Genomic DNA, 23,184 nt, shown 5'->3' on the forward strand with positions numbered 1-23,184 from the left:
ATACACTAGAACATAGTTTATGATACACTAGAACATAGTTTATGATACACTAGAACATAGTTTATGATACACTAGAACATAGTTTATGATACACTAGAACAGTTTATGATACACTAGAACAGTTTATGATACACTAGAACATAGTTTATGATACACTAGAACATTTATGATTAGAACATATGATACACTAGAACAGTTTATGATTTATGATACACTAGAACATAGTTTATGATACACTAGAACATATGTTTATGATACACTAGAACATAGTTTATGATACACTAGAACATTTATGATACACTAGAACACTAGTTTATGATACACTAGAACATTTATGATTTATTTATGATACACTAGAACATTTATGATACACTAGAACATAGTTTATGATACACTAGTACATAGTTTATGATACACTAGAACATAGATACACTATGATGATACACTAGAACAGTTTAGAACACTAGTTTATGATACACTAGAACACTAGAACATAGTTTATGATACACTAGAACATACTTTATGATACACTAGAACATACTTTATGATACACTAGAACAGTTTATGATACACTAGAACATAGTTTATGACACACTAGAACATAGTTTATGATACAATAGAACATAGTTTATGACACACTAGAACATAGTTTATGATACACTAGAACATAGTTTATGACACACTAGAACATAGTTTATGATACAGTAGAACATAGTTTATGACACACTAGAACATAGTTTATGATACACTAGAACATAGTTTATGATACACTAGAACATAGTTTATGATACACTAGAACATAGTTTATGATACACTAGAACATAGTTTATGATACACTAGAACATAGTTTATGATACACTAGAACATAGTTTATGATACAGTAGAACATAGTTTATGATACACTAGAACATAGTTTATGATACACTAGAACATAGTTTATGATACACTAGAACAGTTTATGATACACTAGAACATAGTTTATGATACACTAGAACAGTTTATGATTTTTATGATACACTAGAACATAGTTTATGATACACTAGAACAGTTTATGATACACTAGAACATAGTTTATGATACACTAGAACACAGTTTATGATACACGAGAACAGTTTATGATACACTAGAACATAGTTTATGATACACTAGAACATAGTTTATGATACACGAGAACATATACACTAGAACACTAGAACATTTATGATACACTAGAACATTTATGTTTATGATACACTAGAACATAGTTTATGATACACTAGAACATAGTTTATGATACACTAGAACATAGTTTATGATACACTAGAACATAGTTTATGATACACTAGAACATAGTTTATGATACACTAGAACATAGTTTATGATACACTAGAACATAGTTTATGATACACTAGAACATAGTTTATGATACACTAGAACAGTTTATGATACACTAGAACATAGTTTATGATACACTAGAACATAGTTTATGATACACTAGAACATAGTTTATGATACACTAGAACAGTTTATGATACACTAGAACATAGTTTATGATACACTAGAACATAGTTTATGATACACTAGAACATAGTTTATGATACACTAGAACATAGTTTATGATACATAGTTTATGATACACTAGAACAGTTTATGATACACTAGAACATAGTTTATGATACACTAGAACAGTTTATGATACACTAGAACATAGTTTATGATACACTAGAACAGTTTATGATACACTAGAACATAGTTTATGATACACTAGAACATAGTTTATGATACACTAGAACATAGTTTATGATACACTAGAACATAGTTTATGATACACTAGAACATAGTTATGATACACTAGAACATAGTTTATGATACACTAGAACATAGTTTATGATACACTAGAACATAGTTTATGATACACTAGAACATAGTTTATGATACACTAGAACATAGTTTATGATACACTAGAACATAGTTTATGATACACTAGAACATAGTTTATGATACACTAGAACATAGTTTATGATACACTAGAACAGTTTATGATACACTAGAACATAGTTTATGATACACTAGAACATAGTTTATGATACACTAGAACATAGTTTATGATACACTAGAACATAGTTTATGATACACTAGAACATAGTTTATGATACACTAGAACATATTTTATGATACACTAGAACATAGTTTATGATACACTAGAACATAGTTTATGATACACTAGAACATAGTTTATGATACACTAGAACATAGTTTATGATACACTAGAACATAGTTTATGATACACTAGAACATAGTTTATGATACACTAGAACATAGTTTATGATACACTAGAACATAGTTTATGATACACTAGAACATAGTTTATGATACACTAGAACATAGTTTATGATACACTAGAACATAGTTTATGATACACTAACATAGTTTATGATACATAGTTTATGATACACTAGAACATAGTTTATGATACACTAGAACATAGTTTATGATACACTAGAACATAGTTTATGATACACTAGAACATAGTTTATGATACACTAGAACATAGTTTATGATACACTAGAACATAGTTTATGATACACTAGAACAGATACACTAGAACAGTTTATGATACACTAGAACATAGTTTGATACACTAGAACAGTTTATGATACACTAGAACATAGTTTATGATACACTAGAACATAGTTTATGATACACTATAACATAGTTTATGATACACTAGAACAATTTATGATACACTTATGATACACTAGAACATTTATGATACACTAGAACATAGTTAGAACATATTTATGATACACTAGAACATAGTTTATGATACACTAGAACATAGTAGATACATAGTTTATGATACACTAGAACATAGTTTATGATACACTAGAACATAGTTTATGATACACTAGAACATAGTTTATGATACACTAGAACATAGTTTATGATACACTAGAACATATGATTTTTATGATACACTAGAACAGTTTATGATACACTAGAACATAGTTTATGATACACTAGAACATAGTTTATGATACACTATAACATAGTTTATGATACACTAGAACAATTTATGATACACTAGAACATAGTTTATGATACACTAGAACATAGTTTATGATACACTAGAACATAGTTTATGATACACTAGAACATAGTTTATGATACACTAGAACATAGTTTATGATACACTAGAACATAGTTTATGATACACTAGAACATAGTTTATGATACACTAGAACATAGTTTATGATACACTAGAACATAGTTTATGATACACTAGAACATAGTTATGATACACTAGAACATAGTTTATGATACACTAGAACATAGTTTATGATACACTAGAACATAGTTTATGATACACTAGAACATAGTTTATGATACACTAGAACATAGTTTATGATACACTAGAACATAGTTTATGATACACTAGAACATAGTTTATGATACACTAGAACATAGTTTATGATACACTAGAACATAGTTTATGATACACTAGAACATTTATGTTTTTATGATACACTAGAACATAGTTTATGATACACTAGAACATAGTTTATGATACACTAGAACATTTATGATACACTAGAACATATGATACACTAGAACATAGTTTATGATACACTAGAACATATGTTTATGATACACTAGAACACTAGTTTATGATACACTAGAACATTTATGTTTATGATACACTAGAACATAGTTTATGATACACTAGAACATAGTTTATGATACACTAGAACATAGTTTATGATACACTAGAACATAGTTTATGATACACTAGAACATAGTTTATGATACACTAGAACATAGTTTATGATACACTAGAACATAGTTTATGATACACTAGAACATAGTTTATGATACACTAGAACATAGTTTATGATACACTAGAACATATTATATGATACACTAGAACATAGTTTATGATACACTAGAACATAGTTTATGATACACTAGAACATAGTTTATGATACACTAGAACATAGTTTATGATACACTAGAACATAGTTTATGATACACTAGAACAGTTTATGATACACTAGAACATAGTTTATGATACACTAGAACATAGTTTATGATACACTAGAACATAGTTTATGATACACTAGAACATAGTTTATGATACACTAGAACAGTTTATGATACACTAGAACAGTTTATGATACACTAGAACATAGTTTATGATACACTAGAACAGTTTATGATACACTAGAACAGTTTATGATACACTAGAACAGTTTATGATACACTAGAACATAGTTTATGATACACTAGAACATAGTTTATGATACACTAGAACATAGTTTATGATACACTAGAACATAGTTTATGATACACTAGAACAGTTTATGATACACTAGAACATAGTTTATGATACACTAGAACAGTTTATGATACACTTATGATACACTAGAACATAGTTTATGATACACTAGAACATAGTTTATGATACACTAGAACAGTTTATGATACACTAGAACATAGTTTATGATACACTAGAACATAGTTTATGATACACTAGAACATAGTTTATGATACACTAGAACAGTTTATGATACACTAGAACATAGTTTATGATACACTAGAACATAGTTTATGATACACTAGAACATAGTTTATGATACACTAGAACATATATTATGATACACTTATGATATACACTAGAACACTAGTTTATGATACACTAGAACATTTATGATACACTAGAACATAGTTTATGATACACTAGAACATAGTTTATACACTAGAACATAGTTTATGATACACTAGAACATAGTTTATGATACACTAGAACATAGTTTATGATACACTAGAACATAGTTTATGATACACTAGAACATAGTTTATGATACACTAGAACATAGTTTATGATACACTAGAACATAGTTTATGATACACTAGAACATAGTTTATGATACACTAGAACATAGTTTATGATACACTAGAACATAGTTTATGATACACTAGAACAGTTTATGATACACTAGAACATAGATACACTAGAACATAGTTTATGATACACTAGAACATAGTTTATGATACACTAGAACACTAGATACACTAGAACAGTTTATGATACACTAGAACATAGTTTATGATACACTAGAACATAGTTTATGATACACTAGAACATAGTTTATGATACACTAGAACATAGTTTATGATACACTAGAACATAGTTTATGATACACTAGAACATAGTTTATGATACACTAGAACATAGTTTATGATACACTAGAACATAGTTTATGATACACTAGAACATAGTTTATGATACACTAGAACATAGTTTATGATACACTAGAACATAGTTTATGATACACTAGAACATAGTTTATGATACACTAGAACATAGATACACTTATGATACACTAGAACATATGATACACTAGTTTATGATACACTAGAACATAGTTTATGATACACTAGAACATAGTTTATGATACACTAGAACATAGTTTATGATACACTAGAACACTAGAACATAGTTTATGATACACTAGAACATAGTTTATGATACACTAGAACATAGTTTATGATACACTAGAACATAGTTTATGATACACTAGAACATTGTTTATGATACACTAGAACATAGTTTATGATACACTAGAACATAGTTTATGATACACTAGAACATAGTTTATGATACACTAGATCATAGTTTATGATACACTAGAACATAGTTTATGATACACTAGAACATAGTTTATGATACACTAGAACATATGATACACTAGAACATTTATGATACACTAGAACATAGTTTATGATACACTAGATCATAGTTTATGATACACTAGAACATAGTTTATGATACACTAGAACATAGTTAGAACATATGATACACTAGAACATAGTTTATGATACACTAGAACATAGTTTATGATACACTCGAACATAGTTTATGATACACTAGAACATAGTTTATGATACACTAGTACGTAGTTTATAATACACTTGAACATAGTTTATGATACACTAGAACAGTTTATGATACACTAGAACAGTTTATGATACACTAGAACATTGTTTATGATACACTAGAACATAGTTTATGATACACTAGAACAGTTTATGATACACTAGAACATAGTTTATGATACACTAGAACATAGTTTATGATACACTAGAACACTAGAACATAGTTTATGATACACTAGAACATAGTTTATGATACACTAGAACATAGTTATGATACACTAGAACATAGTTTATGATACACTAGAACATAGTTATGATACACTAGAACATAGTTTATGATACACTAGAACAGTTTATGATACACTAGAACATAGTTTATGATACACTAGAACAGTTTATGATACACTAGAACATTGTTTATGATACACTAGAACAGTTTATGATACACTAGAACATAGTTTATGATACACTAGAACATAGTTTATGATACACTAGAACATAGTTTATGATACACTAGAACATAGTTTATGATACACTAGAACATAGTTTATGATACACTAGAACATAGTTTATGATACACTAGAACATAGTTTATGATACACTAGAACATAGTTTATGATACACTAGAACATAGTTTATGATACACTAGAACAGTTTATGATACACTAGAACATAGTTTATGATACACTAGAACAGTTTATGATACACTAGAACAGTTTATGATACACTAGAACATAGTTTATGATACACTAGAACATAGTTTATGATACACTAGAACATAGTTTATGATACACTAGAACATTTATGTTTATGATACACTAGAACATAGTTTATGATACACTAGAACATATACACTAGAACATAGTTTATTTATGATACACTAGAACATTTATGATACACTAGAACATAGTTTATGATACACTAGAACATAGTTTATGATACATTAGAACATAGTTTATGATACACTAGAACATAGTTTATGATTCACTAGATACACTAGTTTATGATACACTAGAACATATGATTTATGATACACTAGAACATAGATACACTAGAACATAGTTTATGATACACTAGAACATAGTTTATGATACACTAGAACATAGTTTATGATACACTAGAACATAGTTTATGATACACTAGAACAGAGTTTATGATACACTAGAACATAGTTTATGATACACTAGAACATAGTTTATGATACACTAGAACATAGTTTATGATACACTAGAACATAGTTTATGATACACTAGAACATAGTTTATGATACACTAGAACATAGTTTATGATACACTAGAACATAGTTTATGACACACTAGAACATAGTTTATGATACAGTAGAACATAGTTTATGACACACTAGAACATGATGATACACTAGAACATAGTTTATGATACAGTAGAACATAGTTTATGATACACTAGAACATAGTTTATGATACACTAGAACATAGTTTATGATACACTAGAACATAGTTTATGATACACTAGAACATAGTTTATGATACACTAGAACAGTTTATGATACACTATAACATAGTTTATGATACACTATAACATAGTTTATGATACACTATAACATAGTTTATGATACACTATAACATAGTTTATGATACACTAGAACATAGTTTATGATACACTAGAACATAGTTTATGATACATTAGAACATAGTTTATGATACACTAGAACATAGTTTATGATACACTAGAACAGTTTATGATACACTAGAACATAGTTTATGATACACTAGAACATAGTTTATGATACACTAGAACATAGTTTATGATACACTAGAACATAGTTTATGATACATTAGAACATAGTTTATGATACACTAGAACATAGTTTATGATACACTAGAACAGTTTATGATGCACTAGAACATAGTTTATGATACACTAGAACATAGTTTATGATACACTAGAACATAGTTTATGATACACTAGAACATAGTTTATGATACACTAGAACATAGTTTATGATACACTAGAACATAGTTTATGATACACTAGAACATAGTTTAAGATACACTAGAACATTTTATGATACACTAGAACACTTTATGATACACTAAAACATAATTTATGATACACTAGAACAGTTTATGATACACTAGAACAGTTTATGATACACTAGAACATAGTTTATGATACACTAGAACATAGTTTATGATACACTAGAACATAGTTTATGATACACTAGAACAGTTTATGATACACTAGAACATAGTTTATGATACACTAGAACATAGTTTATGATACACTAGAACATAGTTTATGATACACTAGAACATAGTTTATGATACACTAGAACAGTTTATGATACACTAGAACAGTTTATGATACACTAGAACATAGTTTATGATACACTAGAACATAGTTTATGATACACTAGAACATAGTTTATGATACACTAGAACATAGTTTATGATACACTAGAACAGTTTATGATACACTAGAACAGTTTATGATACACTAGATACACTAGAACATTTATGATACACTAGAACAGTTTATGATACACTAGAACATATGATGATACACTAGAACATAGTTTATGATACACTAGAACATAGTTTATGATACACTAACATAGTTTAACATAGAACATTTATGATACACTAGAACATTTATGATACACTTATGATACACTAGAACAGTTTATGATACACTAGAACATAGTTTATGATACACTAGAACATTTATGATACACTAGAACATAGTTTATGATACACTGGAACATAGTTTATGATACAATAGAACATACACTAGAACACTAGAACATAGTTTATGATACACTAGAACATAGTTTATGATACACTAGAACATAGTTTATGATACACTAGAACATAGTTTATGATACACTAGAACAGTTTATGATACACTAGAACATAGTTTATGATACACTAGAACATAGTTTATGATACACTAGAACATAGTTTATGATACACTAGAACATAGTTTATGATACACTAGAACATAGTTTAAGATACACTAGAACATTTTATGATACACTAGAACACTTTATGATACACTAAAACATAATTTATGATACACTAGAACATAGTTTATGATACACTAGAACATAGTTTATAATACACTAGAACATAGTTTATGATACACTAGAACATAGTTTATGATACACTAGAATACACTAGTTTATGATACACTAGATACACTAGAACATATGATACACTAGAACAGTATGATACACTAGAACATAGTTTATGATACACTAGAACATAGTTTATGATACACTAGAACATATTTATGATACACTAGAACATACACTTAGAACATGATACACTAGAACATAGTTTATGATACTCTAGAACATAGTTTATGATACACTAGAACAGTTTATGATACACTAGAACATAGTTTATGATACACTAGAACATAGTTTATGATACACTAGAACATAGTTTATGATACACTAGAACATAGTTTATGATACACTAGAACATTTATGATACACTAGAACAGTAGTGATACACTAGAACATAGTTTATGATACACTAGAACATTTAGATTTATGATACACTAGAACATAGTTTATGATACACTAGAACATAGTTTATGATACACTAGAACATAGTTTATGATACACTAGAACATAGTTTATGATACACTAGAACATAGTTTATGATACACTAGAACATAGTTTATGATACACTAGAACATAGTTTATGATACACTAGAACATAGTTTATGATACACTAGAACATAGTTTATGATACACTAGAACATAGTTTATGATACACTAGAACATAGTTTATGATACACTAGAACATAGTTTTTATGATACACTAGAACATAGTTTATGATACACTAGAACATAGTTTATGATACACTAGAACATAGTTTATGATACACTAGAACATAGTTTATGATACACTAGAACATAGTTTATGATACACTAGAACATAGAACACTAGAACAGAACATAGTTTATGATACACTGGAACATAGTTTATGATACACTAGAACATAGTTTATGATACACTAGAACATAGTTTATGATACACTAGAACATAGTTTATGATACACTAGAACATAGTTTATGATACACTAGAACATAGTTTATGATACACTAGAACATAGTTTATGATACACTAGAACATAGTTTATGATACACTAGAACATTTATGATTTATGATACACTAGAACAGTAGTTTATGATACACTAGAACATAGTTTATGATACACTAGAACACACTAGAACAGTTTATGATACACTAGAACATAGTTTATGATACACTAGAACAGTTTATGATACACTAGAACATAGTTTATGATACACTAGAACATAGTTTATGATACACTAGAACATAGTTTATGATACACTAGAACATAGTTTATGATACACTAGAACATAGTTTATGATACACTAGAACATAGTTTATGATACACTAGAACATAGTTTATGATACACTAGAACAGTTTATGATACACTAGAACAGTTTATGATACACTAGAACATAGTTTATGATACACTAGAACAGTTTATGATACACTAGAACATAGTTTATGATACACTAGAACATAGTTTATGATACACTAGAACATAGTTTATGATACACTAGAACATAGTTTATGATACACTAGAACATAGTTTATGATACACTAGAACATAGTTTATGATACACTAGAACATAGTTTATGATGATACACTAGAACATAGTTTATGATACACTAGAACAGAACATAGTTTATGATACACTAGAACATAGTTTATGATACACTAGAACATAGTTTATGATACACTAGAACATAGTTTATGATACACTAGAACATAGTTTATGATACACTAGAACATAGTTTATGATACACTAGAACATAGTTTATGATACACTAGAACATAGTTTATGATACACTAGAACATAGTTTATGATACACTAGAACATAGTTTATGATACACTAGAACATAGTTTATGATACACTAGAACATAGTTTATGATACACTAGAACATAGTTTATGATACACTAGAACATAGTTTATGATACACTAGAACATAGTTTATGATACACTAGAACATAGTTTATGATACACTAGAACATAGTTTATGATACACTAGAACATAGTTTATGATACACTAGAACATAGTTTATGATACACTAGAACATAGTTTATGATACACTAGAACAGTTTATGATACACTAGAACATAGTTTATGATACACTAGAACATAGTTTATGATACACTAGAACAGTTTATGATACACTAGAACATAGTTTATGATACACTAGAACATAGTTTATGATACACTAGAACATAGTTTATGATACACTAGAACATAGTTTATGATACACTAGAACATGATGATACACTAGAACAGTTTATGATACACTAGAACATAGTTTATGATACACTAGAACATAGTTTATGATACACTAGAACATAGTTTATGATACACTAGAACATAGTTTATGATACACTAGAACAGTTTATGATACACTAGAACATAGTTTATGATACACTAGAACATAGTTTATGATACACTAGAACATAGTTTATGATACACTAGAACATAGTTTATGATACACTAGAACATAGTTTATGATACACTAGAACATAGTTTATGATACACTAGAACATAGTTTATGATACACTAGAACATAGTTTATGATACACTAGAACATAGTTTATGATACACTAGAACATAGTTTATGATACACTAGAACATAGTTTATGATACACTAGAACAGAACATAGTTTATGATACACTAGAACATTTATGATACACTTAGTGATACACTAGAACATAGTTAGAACAGTTTATGTATGATACACTAGAACATTTATGATTATGATACACTAGAACATAGTTTATGATACACTAGAACATAGTTTATGATACACTAGAACATAGTTTATGATACACTAGAACATAGTTTATGATACACTAGAACATAGTTTATGATACACTAGAACATAGTTTATGATACACTAGAACATAGTTTATGATACACTAGAACAGTTTATGATACACTAGAACATAGTTTATGATACACTAGAACATAGTTTATGATACACTAGAACATAGTTTATGATACACTAGAACATAGTTTATGATACACTAGAACATAGTTTATGATACACTAGAACATAGTTTATGATACACTAGAACAGTTTATGATACACTAGAACATAGTTTATGATACACTAGAACATAGTTTATGATACACTAGAACATAGTTTATGATACACTAGAACATAGTTTATGATACACTAGAACATAACACTAGAACATAGTTTATGATACAGTAGAACATAGTTTATGATACACTAGAACATAGTTTATGATACACTAGAACATAGTTTATGATACAGTAGAACATAGTTTATGACACACTAGAACATAGTTTATGATACAGTAGAACATAGTTTATGACACACTAGAACATAGTTTATGATACAGTAGAACATAGTTTATGATACACTAGAACATAGTTTATGATACACTAGTTTATGATACACTAGAACAGTTTATGATACATTAGAACATAGTTTATGATACACTAGAACATAGTTTATGATACACTAGAACATTTATGATACACTAGAACATAGTTTATGATACACTAGAACACTAGTTTATGATACACTAGAACATAGTTTATGATACACTAGAACATAGTTTATGATACACTAGAACATAGTTTATGATACACTAGAACATAGTTTATGATACACTAGAACATAGTTTATGATACACTAGAACATAGTTTATGATACACTAGAACATAGTTTATGATACACTAGAACATAGTTTATGATACACTAGAACATAGTTTATGATACACTAGAACATAGTTTATGATACACTAGAACATAGTTTATGATACACTAGAACATAGTTTATGATACACTAGAACATAGTTTATGATACACTAGAACATTTTATGATACACTAGAACATAGTTTATGATACACTAGAACATAGTTTATGATACATTAGAACATAGTTTATGATACACTAGAACATAGTTTATGATACACTAGAACATAGTTTATGATACACTAGAACAGTTATGATACACTGGAACATAGTTTATGATACACTAGAACATAGTTTATGATACACTAGAACATAGTTTATGATACACTAGAACATAGTTTATGATACACTAGAACAGTTTATGATACACTAGAACATAGTTTATGATACACTAGAACATAGTTTATGATACACTAGAACATAGTTTATGATACACTAGAACATAGTTTATGATACACTAGAACATAGTTTATGATACACTAGAACATAGTTTATGATACACTAGAACATAGTTTATGATACACTAGAACATAGTTTATGATACACTAGAACATAGTTTATGATACACTAGAACACTAGTTTATGATACACTAGAACATTTATGATACACTAGAACATATTTATGATACACTAGAACATAGTTTATGATACACTAGAACATAGAACATTTATGATACACTAGAACATTTATGATACACTAGAACATAGTTTATGATACACTAGAACATATGATACACTAGAACAGTATGATACACTAGAACATAGTTTATGATACACTAGAACACTATAACATAGTTTATGATACACTAGAACATAGTTTATGATACACTAGAACATAGTTTATGATACACTAGAACATAGTTTATGATACACTAGAACATAGTTTATGATACACTAGAACATAGTTTATGATACACTAGAACATAGTTTATGATACACTAGAACATAGTTTATGATACACTAGAACATAGTTTATGATACACTAGAACATAGTTTATGATACACTAGAACATAGTTTATGATACACTAGAACATAGTTTATGATACACTAGAACATAGTTTATGATACACTAGAACATAGTTTATGATACACTAGAACATAGTTTATGATACACTAGAACATAGTTTATGATACACTAGAACATAGTTTATGATACACTAGAACATAGTTTATGATACACTAGAACATAGTTTATGATACACTAGAACATAGTTTATGATACACTAGAACATAGTTTATGATACACTAGAACATAGTTTATGATACACTAGAACATAGTTTATGATACACTAGAACATAGTTTATGATACACTAGAACATAGTTTATGATACACTAGAACATAGTTTATGATACACTAGATGATACATAGAACATTTATGATACACTAGAACAGTTTATGATACACTAGAACATTTATGATACACTTTTATGATACACTAGAACATAGTTTATGATACACTAGAACATAGTTTATGATACACTAGAACATAGTTTATGATACACTAGAACATAGTTTATGATACACTAGAACATAGTTTATGATACACTAGAACATAGTTTATGATACACACTAGAACACTAGTTTATGATACACTAGAACATAGTTTATGATACACTAGAACAGTTTATGATACACTAGAACATAGTTTATGATACACTAGAACATAGTTTATGATACACTAGAACACTTTATGATACACTAGAACATAGTTTATGATACACTAGAACATAGTTAATGATACACTAGAACATAGTTTATGATACACTAGAACATAGTTTATGATACATTAGAACATAGTTTATGATACACTAGAACATAGTTTATGATACACTAGAACATAGTTTATGATACACTAGAACAGTTTATGATACACTTGATTAATGTACAACTCATGTGTTGTCTTACAGATGGCTGCCTCGCATCACCGAGTTGACAGAGAACCTCAGCACCATCTTCTCACGGTTCATGGCACGTCTTGGGTGCGCAGGAGAAGTGATCCTTGACAAAGCAGAAGATGTGGATGATTTCAGTAAATACGGAATCGTAATTAAGGTGCGGTTTCGCGATAACGACCGTCTTCGAGAACTGACGGCTCATCACCAATCTGGTGGCGAACGTGCTGTTTCTACAGCACTCTATCTCCTTGCACTACAAAGCTTAACAACTGTTCCTTTTCGTTGTGTTGACGAGATTAACCAGGTACAGTATTAACTTTATTTACAGGTTTTTCCAGACATTACAAAGCTTATTTAGTAAGGCTTCAACTGTGCTCCTTGCAGTGCAAAATAAGACAGGTACATAACATTTTATACAGGAGGGCTCTGCTCATATGGCAGGTTAGGTTCCAGGCTACTGCTGTAAAGCGAAAATCTCCATAATGCTATTCACTTTTTTCACTTTTAACCCTTTAACTGTCCAAACATAGATCTACGTTTTCACTGCTAGCGCTCCAAATGTAGATCAACATCTTATATTTCTAGCCTTCAGATTTGGCACAATTGGCCTGAGATGCCTGGTTAGTTTAAAATGAATAAAAGAATAAAGATTTTATTTCTTCGCAAAGGTTACAATGTGTAATTACAATTTTGATTTGTTTAGTACAAAGAAACCACTTTCATGCTGGGGCATTTCAGGCAGACTAATCCTAGTACATAATAACTACTTACGTACAGTGGAACCTCTGCTTTAAAATGCATCCACGTGCAAGTTTTTTCAGATACAAGCAGTCGTTTGGTCGATTTTTTGCTTTCAGACGCGAGTGAAATTGTCAGATGCGAGCGGGCCTCAAGGGAGGTTCCTTGACATTGGTGAGGGGCTCTTGCTCTTGATCTAGGGAATTGCATCTCAGTTGTTTGTTGGACTGTCATATTGAAACTTGGGCAATGTATGATGGAAAGGTGCTTCTTAACGTACACCAAAAATGAAAGAAATCGGACCATAAATGACAGAGTTCACTTCTCAGCCATTAGCCTCCTCTTAGAGGTATATTTTCGTATGGTTTTTGTGGTTGTATTCTCATTTTTTCGTCTCATTTGATAGAATGGAAGATACAGAAATAGATGTCATTTTGATTTGTTTCATGACGAAAAGTACCTCGAAATTGAGCTTGAAGTAGCAGAAATGTTTGATTCTTTGGCGATGTTCAAGAGTAAATAAATGACATCACCGTCCAATACCTGTCCGATTGGCACTTCCCCTCAACCTTCACATACTGGAAAGCTCTTCAACACGCTAGCAAAAGTGGGAGCAGACATCATGAAGTAGCAGTGGCAGACAGCATGGAGCAGCAGTGGCAGATATGAAGCAACAGTGGCAGACATCATGAAGCAGCAGTGGCAGACATCATGAGGCAGCAGTGGCCGAGAACATGAAGCAGCAGTGACAGACAACATGAAGCAGCAGTGACAGACAACATGAAGCAGCAGTGACAGACATCATGAAGCAGCAGTGACAGACAACATGAAGCAGCAGTGGCAGACAACATGAAGCAGCAGTGACAGACAACATGAAGCAGCAGTGGCAGACAACATGAAGCAGCAGTGACAGACAACATGAAGCAGCAGTGACAGGCATCATGAAGCAGCAGTGACAGACAACATGAAGCAGCAGTGACAGACATCATGAAGCAGCAGTGACAGACAACATGAAGCAGCAGTGGTAGACAACATGAAGCAGCAGTGGCAGACATCATGAAGCAGCAGTGGCAGACAACATGAAGCAGCAGTGGCAGACAACATGAAGCAGCAGTGACAGACAACATGAAGCAGCAGTGGCAGACATCATGAAGCAGCAGTGGCAGACATCATGAAGCAGCAGTGACAGACAACATGAAGCAGCAGTGGTAGACAACATGAAGCAGCAGTGGCAGACATCATGAAGCAGCAGTGACAGACAACATGAAGCAGCAGTGGTAGACAACATGAAGCAGCAGTGGCAGACATCATGAAGCAGCAGTGGCAGACAACATGAAGCAGCAGTGGCAGACAACATGAAGCAGCAGTGACAGACAACATGAAGCAGCAGTGGCAGACTTCATGAAGCAGCAGTGGCAGACAACATGAAGCAGCAGTGACAGACAACATGAAGCAGCAGTGACAGACAACATGAAGCAGCAGTGGCAGACTTCATGAAGCAGCAGTGGCAGACAACATGAAGCAGCAGTGGCAGACAACATGAAGCAGCAGTGGCAGACAACATGAAGCAGCAGTGGCAGACAACATGAAGCAGTAGTGACAGACAACATGAAGCAGCAGTGACAGACAACATGAAGCAGTAGTGACAGACTTCATGAAGCAGCAGTGGCAGACAACATGAAGCAGCAGTGGCAGACAACATGAAGCAGCAGTGGCAGACAACATGAAGCAGCAGTGGCAGACAACATGAAGCAGTAGTGACAGACTTCATGAAGCAGCAGTGGCAGACAACATGAAGCAGCAGTGGCAGACAACATGAAGCAGCAGTGGCAGACAACATGAAGCAGCAGTGGCAGACAACATGAAGCAGTAGTGACAGACAACATGAAGCAGCAGTGACAGACAACATGAAGCAGCAGTGGCAGACAACATGAAGCAGTAGTGACAGACTTCATGAAGCAGCAGTGGCAGACAACATGAAGCAGCAGTGGCAGACAACATGAAGCAGCAGTGGCAGACAACATGAAGCAGCAATGACAGACATCATGAAGCAGCAGTGACAGACAACATGAAGCAGTAGTGACAGACAACATGAAGCAGCAGTGACAGACAACATGAAGCAGCAGTGACAGACATCATGAAGCAGCAGTGACAGACAACATGAAGCAGCAGTGACAGACATCATGAAGCAGCAGTGACAGACAACATGAAGCAGCAGTGACAGACATCATGAAGCAGCAGTGACAGACAACATGAAGCAGCAGTGGCAGACATCATGAAGCAGCAGTGACAGACAACATGAAGCAGCAGTGACAGACAACATGAAGCAGCAGTGACAGACATCATGAAGCAGCAGTGGCAGACAACATGAAGCAGCAGTGGCAGACAACATGAAGCAGCAGTGACAGACATCATGAAGCAGCAGTGACAGACATCATGAAGCAGCAGTGGCAGACAACATGAAGCAGCAGTGGCAGACAACATGAAGCAGCAGTGACAGACATCATGAAGCAGCAGTGACAGACATCATGAAGCAGCAGTGACAGACATCATGAAGCAGCAGTGACAGACATCATGAAGCAGCAGTGACAGACATCATGAAGCAGCAGTGGCAGACAACATGAAGCAGCAGTGGCAGACAACATGAAGCAGCAGTGGCAGACATCATGAAGCAGCAGTGACAGACATCATGAAGCAGCAGTGACAGACATCATGAAGCAGCAGTGGCAGACAACATGAAGCAGCAGTGGCAGACAACATGAAGCAGCAGTGACAGACATCATGAAGCAGCAGTGACAGACATCATGAAGCAGCAGTGACAGACATCATGAAGCAGCAGTGACAGACATCATGAAGCAGCAGTGACAGACATCATGAAGCAGCAGTGGCAGACAACATGAAGCAGCAGTGGCAGACAACATGAAGCAGCAGTGGCAGACAACATGAAGCATCAGTGACAGACAACATGAAGCAGCAGTGGCAGACAACATGAAGCAGCAGTGGCAGACAACATGAAGCAGCAGTGGCAGACAACATGAAGCAGCAGTGACAGACATCATGAAGCAGCAGTGGCAGACAACATGAAGCAGCAGTGACAGACATCATGAAGCAGCAGTGGCAGACAACATGAAGCAGCAGTGGCAGACAACATGAAGCAGCAGTGGCAGACAACATGAAGCAGCAGTGGCAGACAACATGAAGCAGCAGTGACAGACAACATGAAGCAGCAGTGACAGACATGAAGCAGCAGTGACAGACATCATGAAGCAGCAGTGGCAGACAACATGAAGCAGCAGTGGCAGACAACATGAAGCAGCAGTGACAGACATCATGAAGCAGCAGTGACAGACATCATGAAGCAGCAGTGACAGACAACATGAAGCAGTAGTGACAGACAACATGAAGCAGCAGTGACAGACAACATGAAGCAGCAGTGGCAGACATCATGAAGCAGCAGTGGCAGACAACATGAAGCAGCAGTGGCAGACAACATGAAGCAGCAGTGACAGACAACATGAAGCAGCAGTGGCAGACAACATGAAGCAGCAGTGACAGACAACATGAAGCAGCAGTGGCAGACAACATGAAGCAGCAGTGACAGACAACATGAAGCAGCAGTGGTAGACAACATGAAGCAGCAGTGGCAGACAACATGAAGCAGCAGTGGCAGACATCATGAAGCAGCAGTGACAGACAACATGAAGCAGCAGTGACAGACAACATGAAGCAGCAGTGACAGACAACATGAAGCAGCAGTGACAGACAACATGAAGCAGCAGTGGCAGACTTCATGAAGCAGCAGTGACAGACTTCATGAAGCAGCAGTGACAGACAACATGAAGCAGCAGTGGCAGACTTCATGAAGCAGCAGTGGCAGACAACATGAAGCAGCAGTGACAGACTTCATGAAGCAGCAGTGGCAGACAACATGAAGCAGCAGTGACAGACTTCATGAAGCAGCAGTGACAGACATCATGAAGCAGCAGTGACAGACAACATGAAGCAGCAGTGACAGACAACATGAAGCAGCAGTGACAGACAACATGAAGCAGCAGTGACAGACAACATGAAGCAGCAGTGGCAGACTTCATGAAGCAGCAGTGGCAGACAACATGAAGCAGCAGTGGCAGACTTCATGAAGCAGCAGTGGCAGACAACATGAAGCAGCAGTGACAGACAACATGAAGCAGCAGTGACAGACAACATGAAGCAGCAGTGGCAGACTTCATGAAGCAGCAGTGGCAGACAACATGAAGCAGCAGTGACAGACAACATGAAGCAGCAGTGACAGACAACATGAAGCAGCAGTGGCAGACAACATGAAGCAGCAGTGGCAGACAACATGAAGCAGCAGTGACAGACAACATGAAGCAGCAGTGGCAGACAACATGAAGCAGCAGTGGCAGACAACATGAAGCAGCAGTGGCAGACTTCATGAAGCAGCAGTGGCAGACTTCATGAAGCAGCAGTGGCAGACTTCATGAAGCAGCAGTGGCAGACATCATGAAGCAGCAGTGGCAGACATCATGAAGCAGCAGTGACAGACAACATGAAGCAGCAGTGACATACAACATGAAGCAGCAGTGGCAGACTTCATGAAGCAGCAGTGGCAGACTTCATGAAGCAGCAGTGGCAGACTTCATGAAGCAGCAGTGGCAGACTTCATGAAGCAGCAGTGGCAGACTTCATGAAGCAGCAGTGGCAGACTTCATGAAGCAGCAGTGGCAGACTTCATGAAGCAGCAGTGGCAGACAACATGAAGCAGCAGTGACAGACAACATGAAGCAGCAGTGGCAGACATCATGAAGCAGCAGTGACAGACAACATGAAGCAGCAGTGGCAGACTTCATGAAGCAGCAGTGGCAGACAACATGAAGCAGCAGTGACAGACAACATGAAGCAGTAGTGACAGACAACATGAAGCAGCAGTGACAGACATCATGAAGCAGCAGTGACAGACAACATGAAGCAGCAGTGGCAGACTTCATGAAGCAGCAGTGGCAGACTTCATGAAGCAGCAGTGACAGACAACATGAAGCAGCAGTGGCAGACTTCATGAAGCAGCAGTGGCAGACAACATGAAGCAGCAGTGACAGACAACATGAAGCAGTAGTGACAGACTTCATGAAGCAGCAGTGGCAGACAACATGAAGCAGCAGTGACAGACAACATGAAGCAGCAGTGACAGACAACATGAAGCAGCAGTGACAGACATCATGAAGCAGCAGTGACAGACAACATGAAGCAGCAGTGACAGACAACATGAAGCAGCAGTGACAGACATCATGAAGCAGCAGTGACAGACAACATGAAGCAGCAGTGACAGACAACATGAAGCAGCAGTGGCAGACAACATGAAGCAGCAGTGGCAGACAACATGAAGCAGCAGTGGTAGACAACATGAAGCAGCAGTGGCAGACAACATGAAGCAGCAGTGACAGACTTCATGAAGCAGCAGTGGCAGACAACATGAAGCAGCAGTGGCAGACTTCATGAAGCAGCAGTGACAGACAACATGAAGCAGCAGTGGCAGACAACATGAAGCAGCAGTGACAGACAACATGAAGCAGCAGTGACAGACAAAATGAAGCAGCAGTGGCAGACTTCATGAAGCAGCAGTGACAGACAACATGAAGCAGCAGTGGCAGACAACATGAAGCAGCAGTGACAGACTTCATGAAGCAGCAGTGGCAGACTTCATGAAGCAGCAGTGGCAGACAACATGAAGCAGCAGTGACAGACAACATGAAGCAGCAGTGGCAGACAACATGAAGCAGCAGTGGCAGACAACATGAAGCAGCAGTGGTAGACAACATGAAGCAGCAGTGACAGACATCATGAAGCAGCAGTGACAGACAACATGAAGCAGCAGTGACAGACAACATGAAGCAGCAGTGGCAGACAACATGAAGCAGCAGTGGCAGACAACATGAAGCAGCAGTGGCAGACAACATGAAGCAGCAGTGACAGACTTCATGAAGCAGCAGTGACAGACAACATGAAGCAGCAGTGACAGACAACATGAAGCAGCAGTGGCAGACAACATGAAGCAGCAGTGGTAGACAACATGAAGCAGCAGTGACAGACAACATGAAGCAGCAGTGGCAGACAACATGAAGCAGCAGTGGCAGACAACATGAAGCAGCAGTGACAGACTTCATGAAGCAGCAGTGACAGACAACATGAAGCAGCAGTGACAGACAACATGAAGCAGCAGTGGCAGACAACATGAAGCAGCAGTGGTAGACAACATGAAGCAGCAGTGACAGACAACATGAAGCAGCAGTGACAGACAACATGAAGCAGCAGTGACAGACAACATGAAGCAGCAGTGACAGACAACATGAAGCAGCAGTGGCAGACAACATGAAGCAGCAGTGGCAGACAACATGAAGCAGCAGTGGCAGACAACATGAAGCAGCAGTGGCAGACAACATGAAGCAGCAGTGACAGACAACATGAAGCAGCAGTGGCAGACAACATGAAGCAGCAGTGGCAGACAACATGAAGCAGCAGTGGCAGACAACATGAAGCAGCAGTGACAGACAACATGAAGCAGCAGTGGCAGACAACATGAAGCAGCAGTGGCAGACAACATGAAGCAGCAGTGGTAGACAACATGAAGCAGCAGTGACAGACATCATGAAGCAGCAGTGGCAGACAACATGAAGCAGCAGTGACAGACAACATGAAGCAGCAGTGGCAGACAACATGAAGCAGCAGTGGCAGACTTCATGAAGCAGCAGTGGCAGACAACATGAAACAGCAGTGTCTGACTTTTTTGGGTTATCCTAGGTTCTCTACACATGTAGTCAGGTGGCCCTATAAGCCCCAACAACAGCAATGGCTGCTGTCATCACCACTAGCCACATACGTAACGACATATATTTTATTCATTCTAGTGTATATGTCATGTTTCTATGTTATTAATATTGTTTATTATGCCATATTAGATAAATTGTGATAGATAAATAAGCCGTAGAGTCAATATTAGGATAATTATTGAAGTATTTTGTCGTGCCTGGAATTCCACTGGAATGGATTAATTTCATTTCAGTTAATTTAAATGAGGTAAACTGACTCTACAAACGAGCAAATCCAGATGCGAGCAAGGTCATGGAAGGGATTAAACTCGTAAGTAGAGGTTCCACTGTATAGACGAGATAAGAGTGTTTAACTTTTTAATAAATCTTTATTTTATCTTAATACTAATATAGTTTGGTATATTGGCAGTTTGGAGGGATATGTTGTGTATCTTTATACGTATATACTTCTAAACTGTTGTATTCTGGGCACCTCTGCAAAAACAGTGATTATGTGTGAGTGAGGTGAAAGTATTGAATGATGATGAAAGTATTTTCTTTTTGGGGATTTTCTTTCTTTTTGGGTCACCCTGCCTCGGTGGGAGACAGCCGACTTGTTAAAAAAAAAAAAAAACTAATGCGACGTAGTCAAGGTGGAGGTTTACAAGAATAATAATCTTGAAGTTGCACATAATAAAAACAATATTACAATTAATGGTTCAAACAGTAATATTTCATGGATTGGCAGATGCTTAAATAGATTAGAGGTCATATAATACAGTGGACCCTCGCTTTACGATATTAATCCGTTCCTGAGAGCTCAACGTTAGGCGAAATTATCGTTAGCCGAATTAATTTTCCCCATAAGAAATAATGGAAATCAGATTAATCCATTCCTAACACCCCAAAGTATGAAAAAAAAAAATTTACCACATGAAATATTAATTTTAATACACACAAACTGAAGAAGACATGTACAATTACATGACACTTACCTTTATTGAAGATCTGGTGATGATTGATAGGATGGGAGGAGGGGAGAGTATG

The 23,184-nt window shown here is 34.5% G+C and overlaps 1 protein-coding gene across 1 annotated transcript in view; it reads left to right on the top strand.

Moving 5' to 3' along the window:
* SMC5 (structural maintenance of chromosomes 5) overlaps positions 1 to 23,184 on the top strand; it is a 454,493-nt gene that overhangs the window by 400,549 nt on the left and 30,760 nt on the right. The window contains exon 16 of the mRNA XM_070098521.1: positions 14,609 to 14,900. Within this exon, the coding sequence (XP_069954622.1) occupies positions 14,609 to 14,900 (292 nt within the window). The remainder of the gene's footprint in view (positions 1 to 14,608; positions 14,901 to 23,184) is intronic.

Source organism: Cherax quadricarinatus, chromosome 62 (genome assembly GCF_038502225.1).
Source record: "Cherax quadricarinatus isolate ZL_2023a chromosome 62, ASM3850222v1, whole genome shotgun sequence".
NCBI lineage: Eukaryota > Metazoa > Arthropoda > Malacostraca > Decapoda > Parastacidae > Cherax > Cherax quadricarinatus.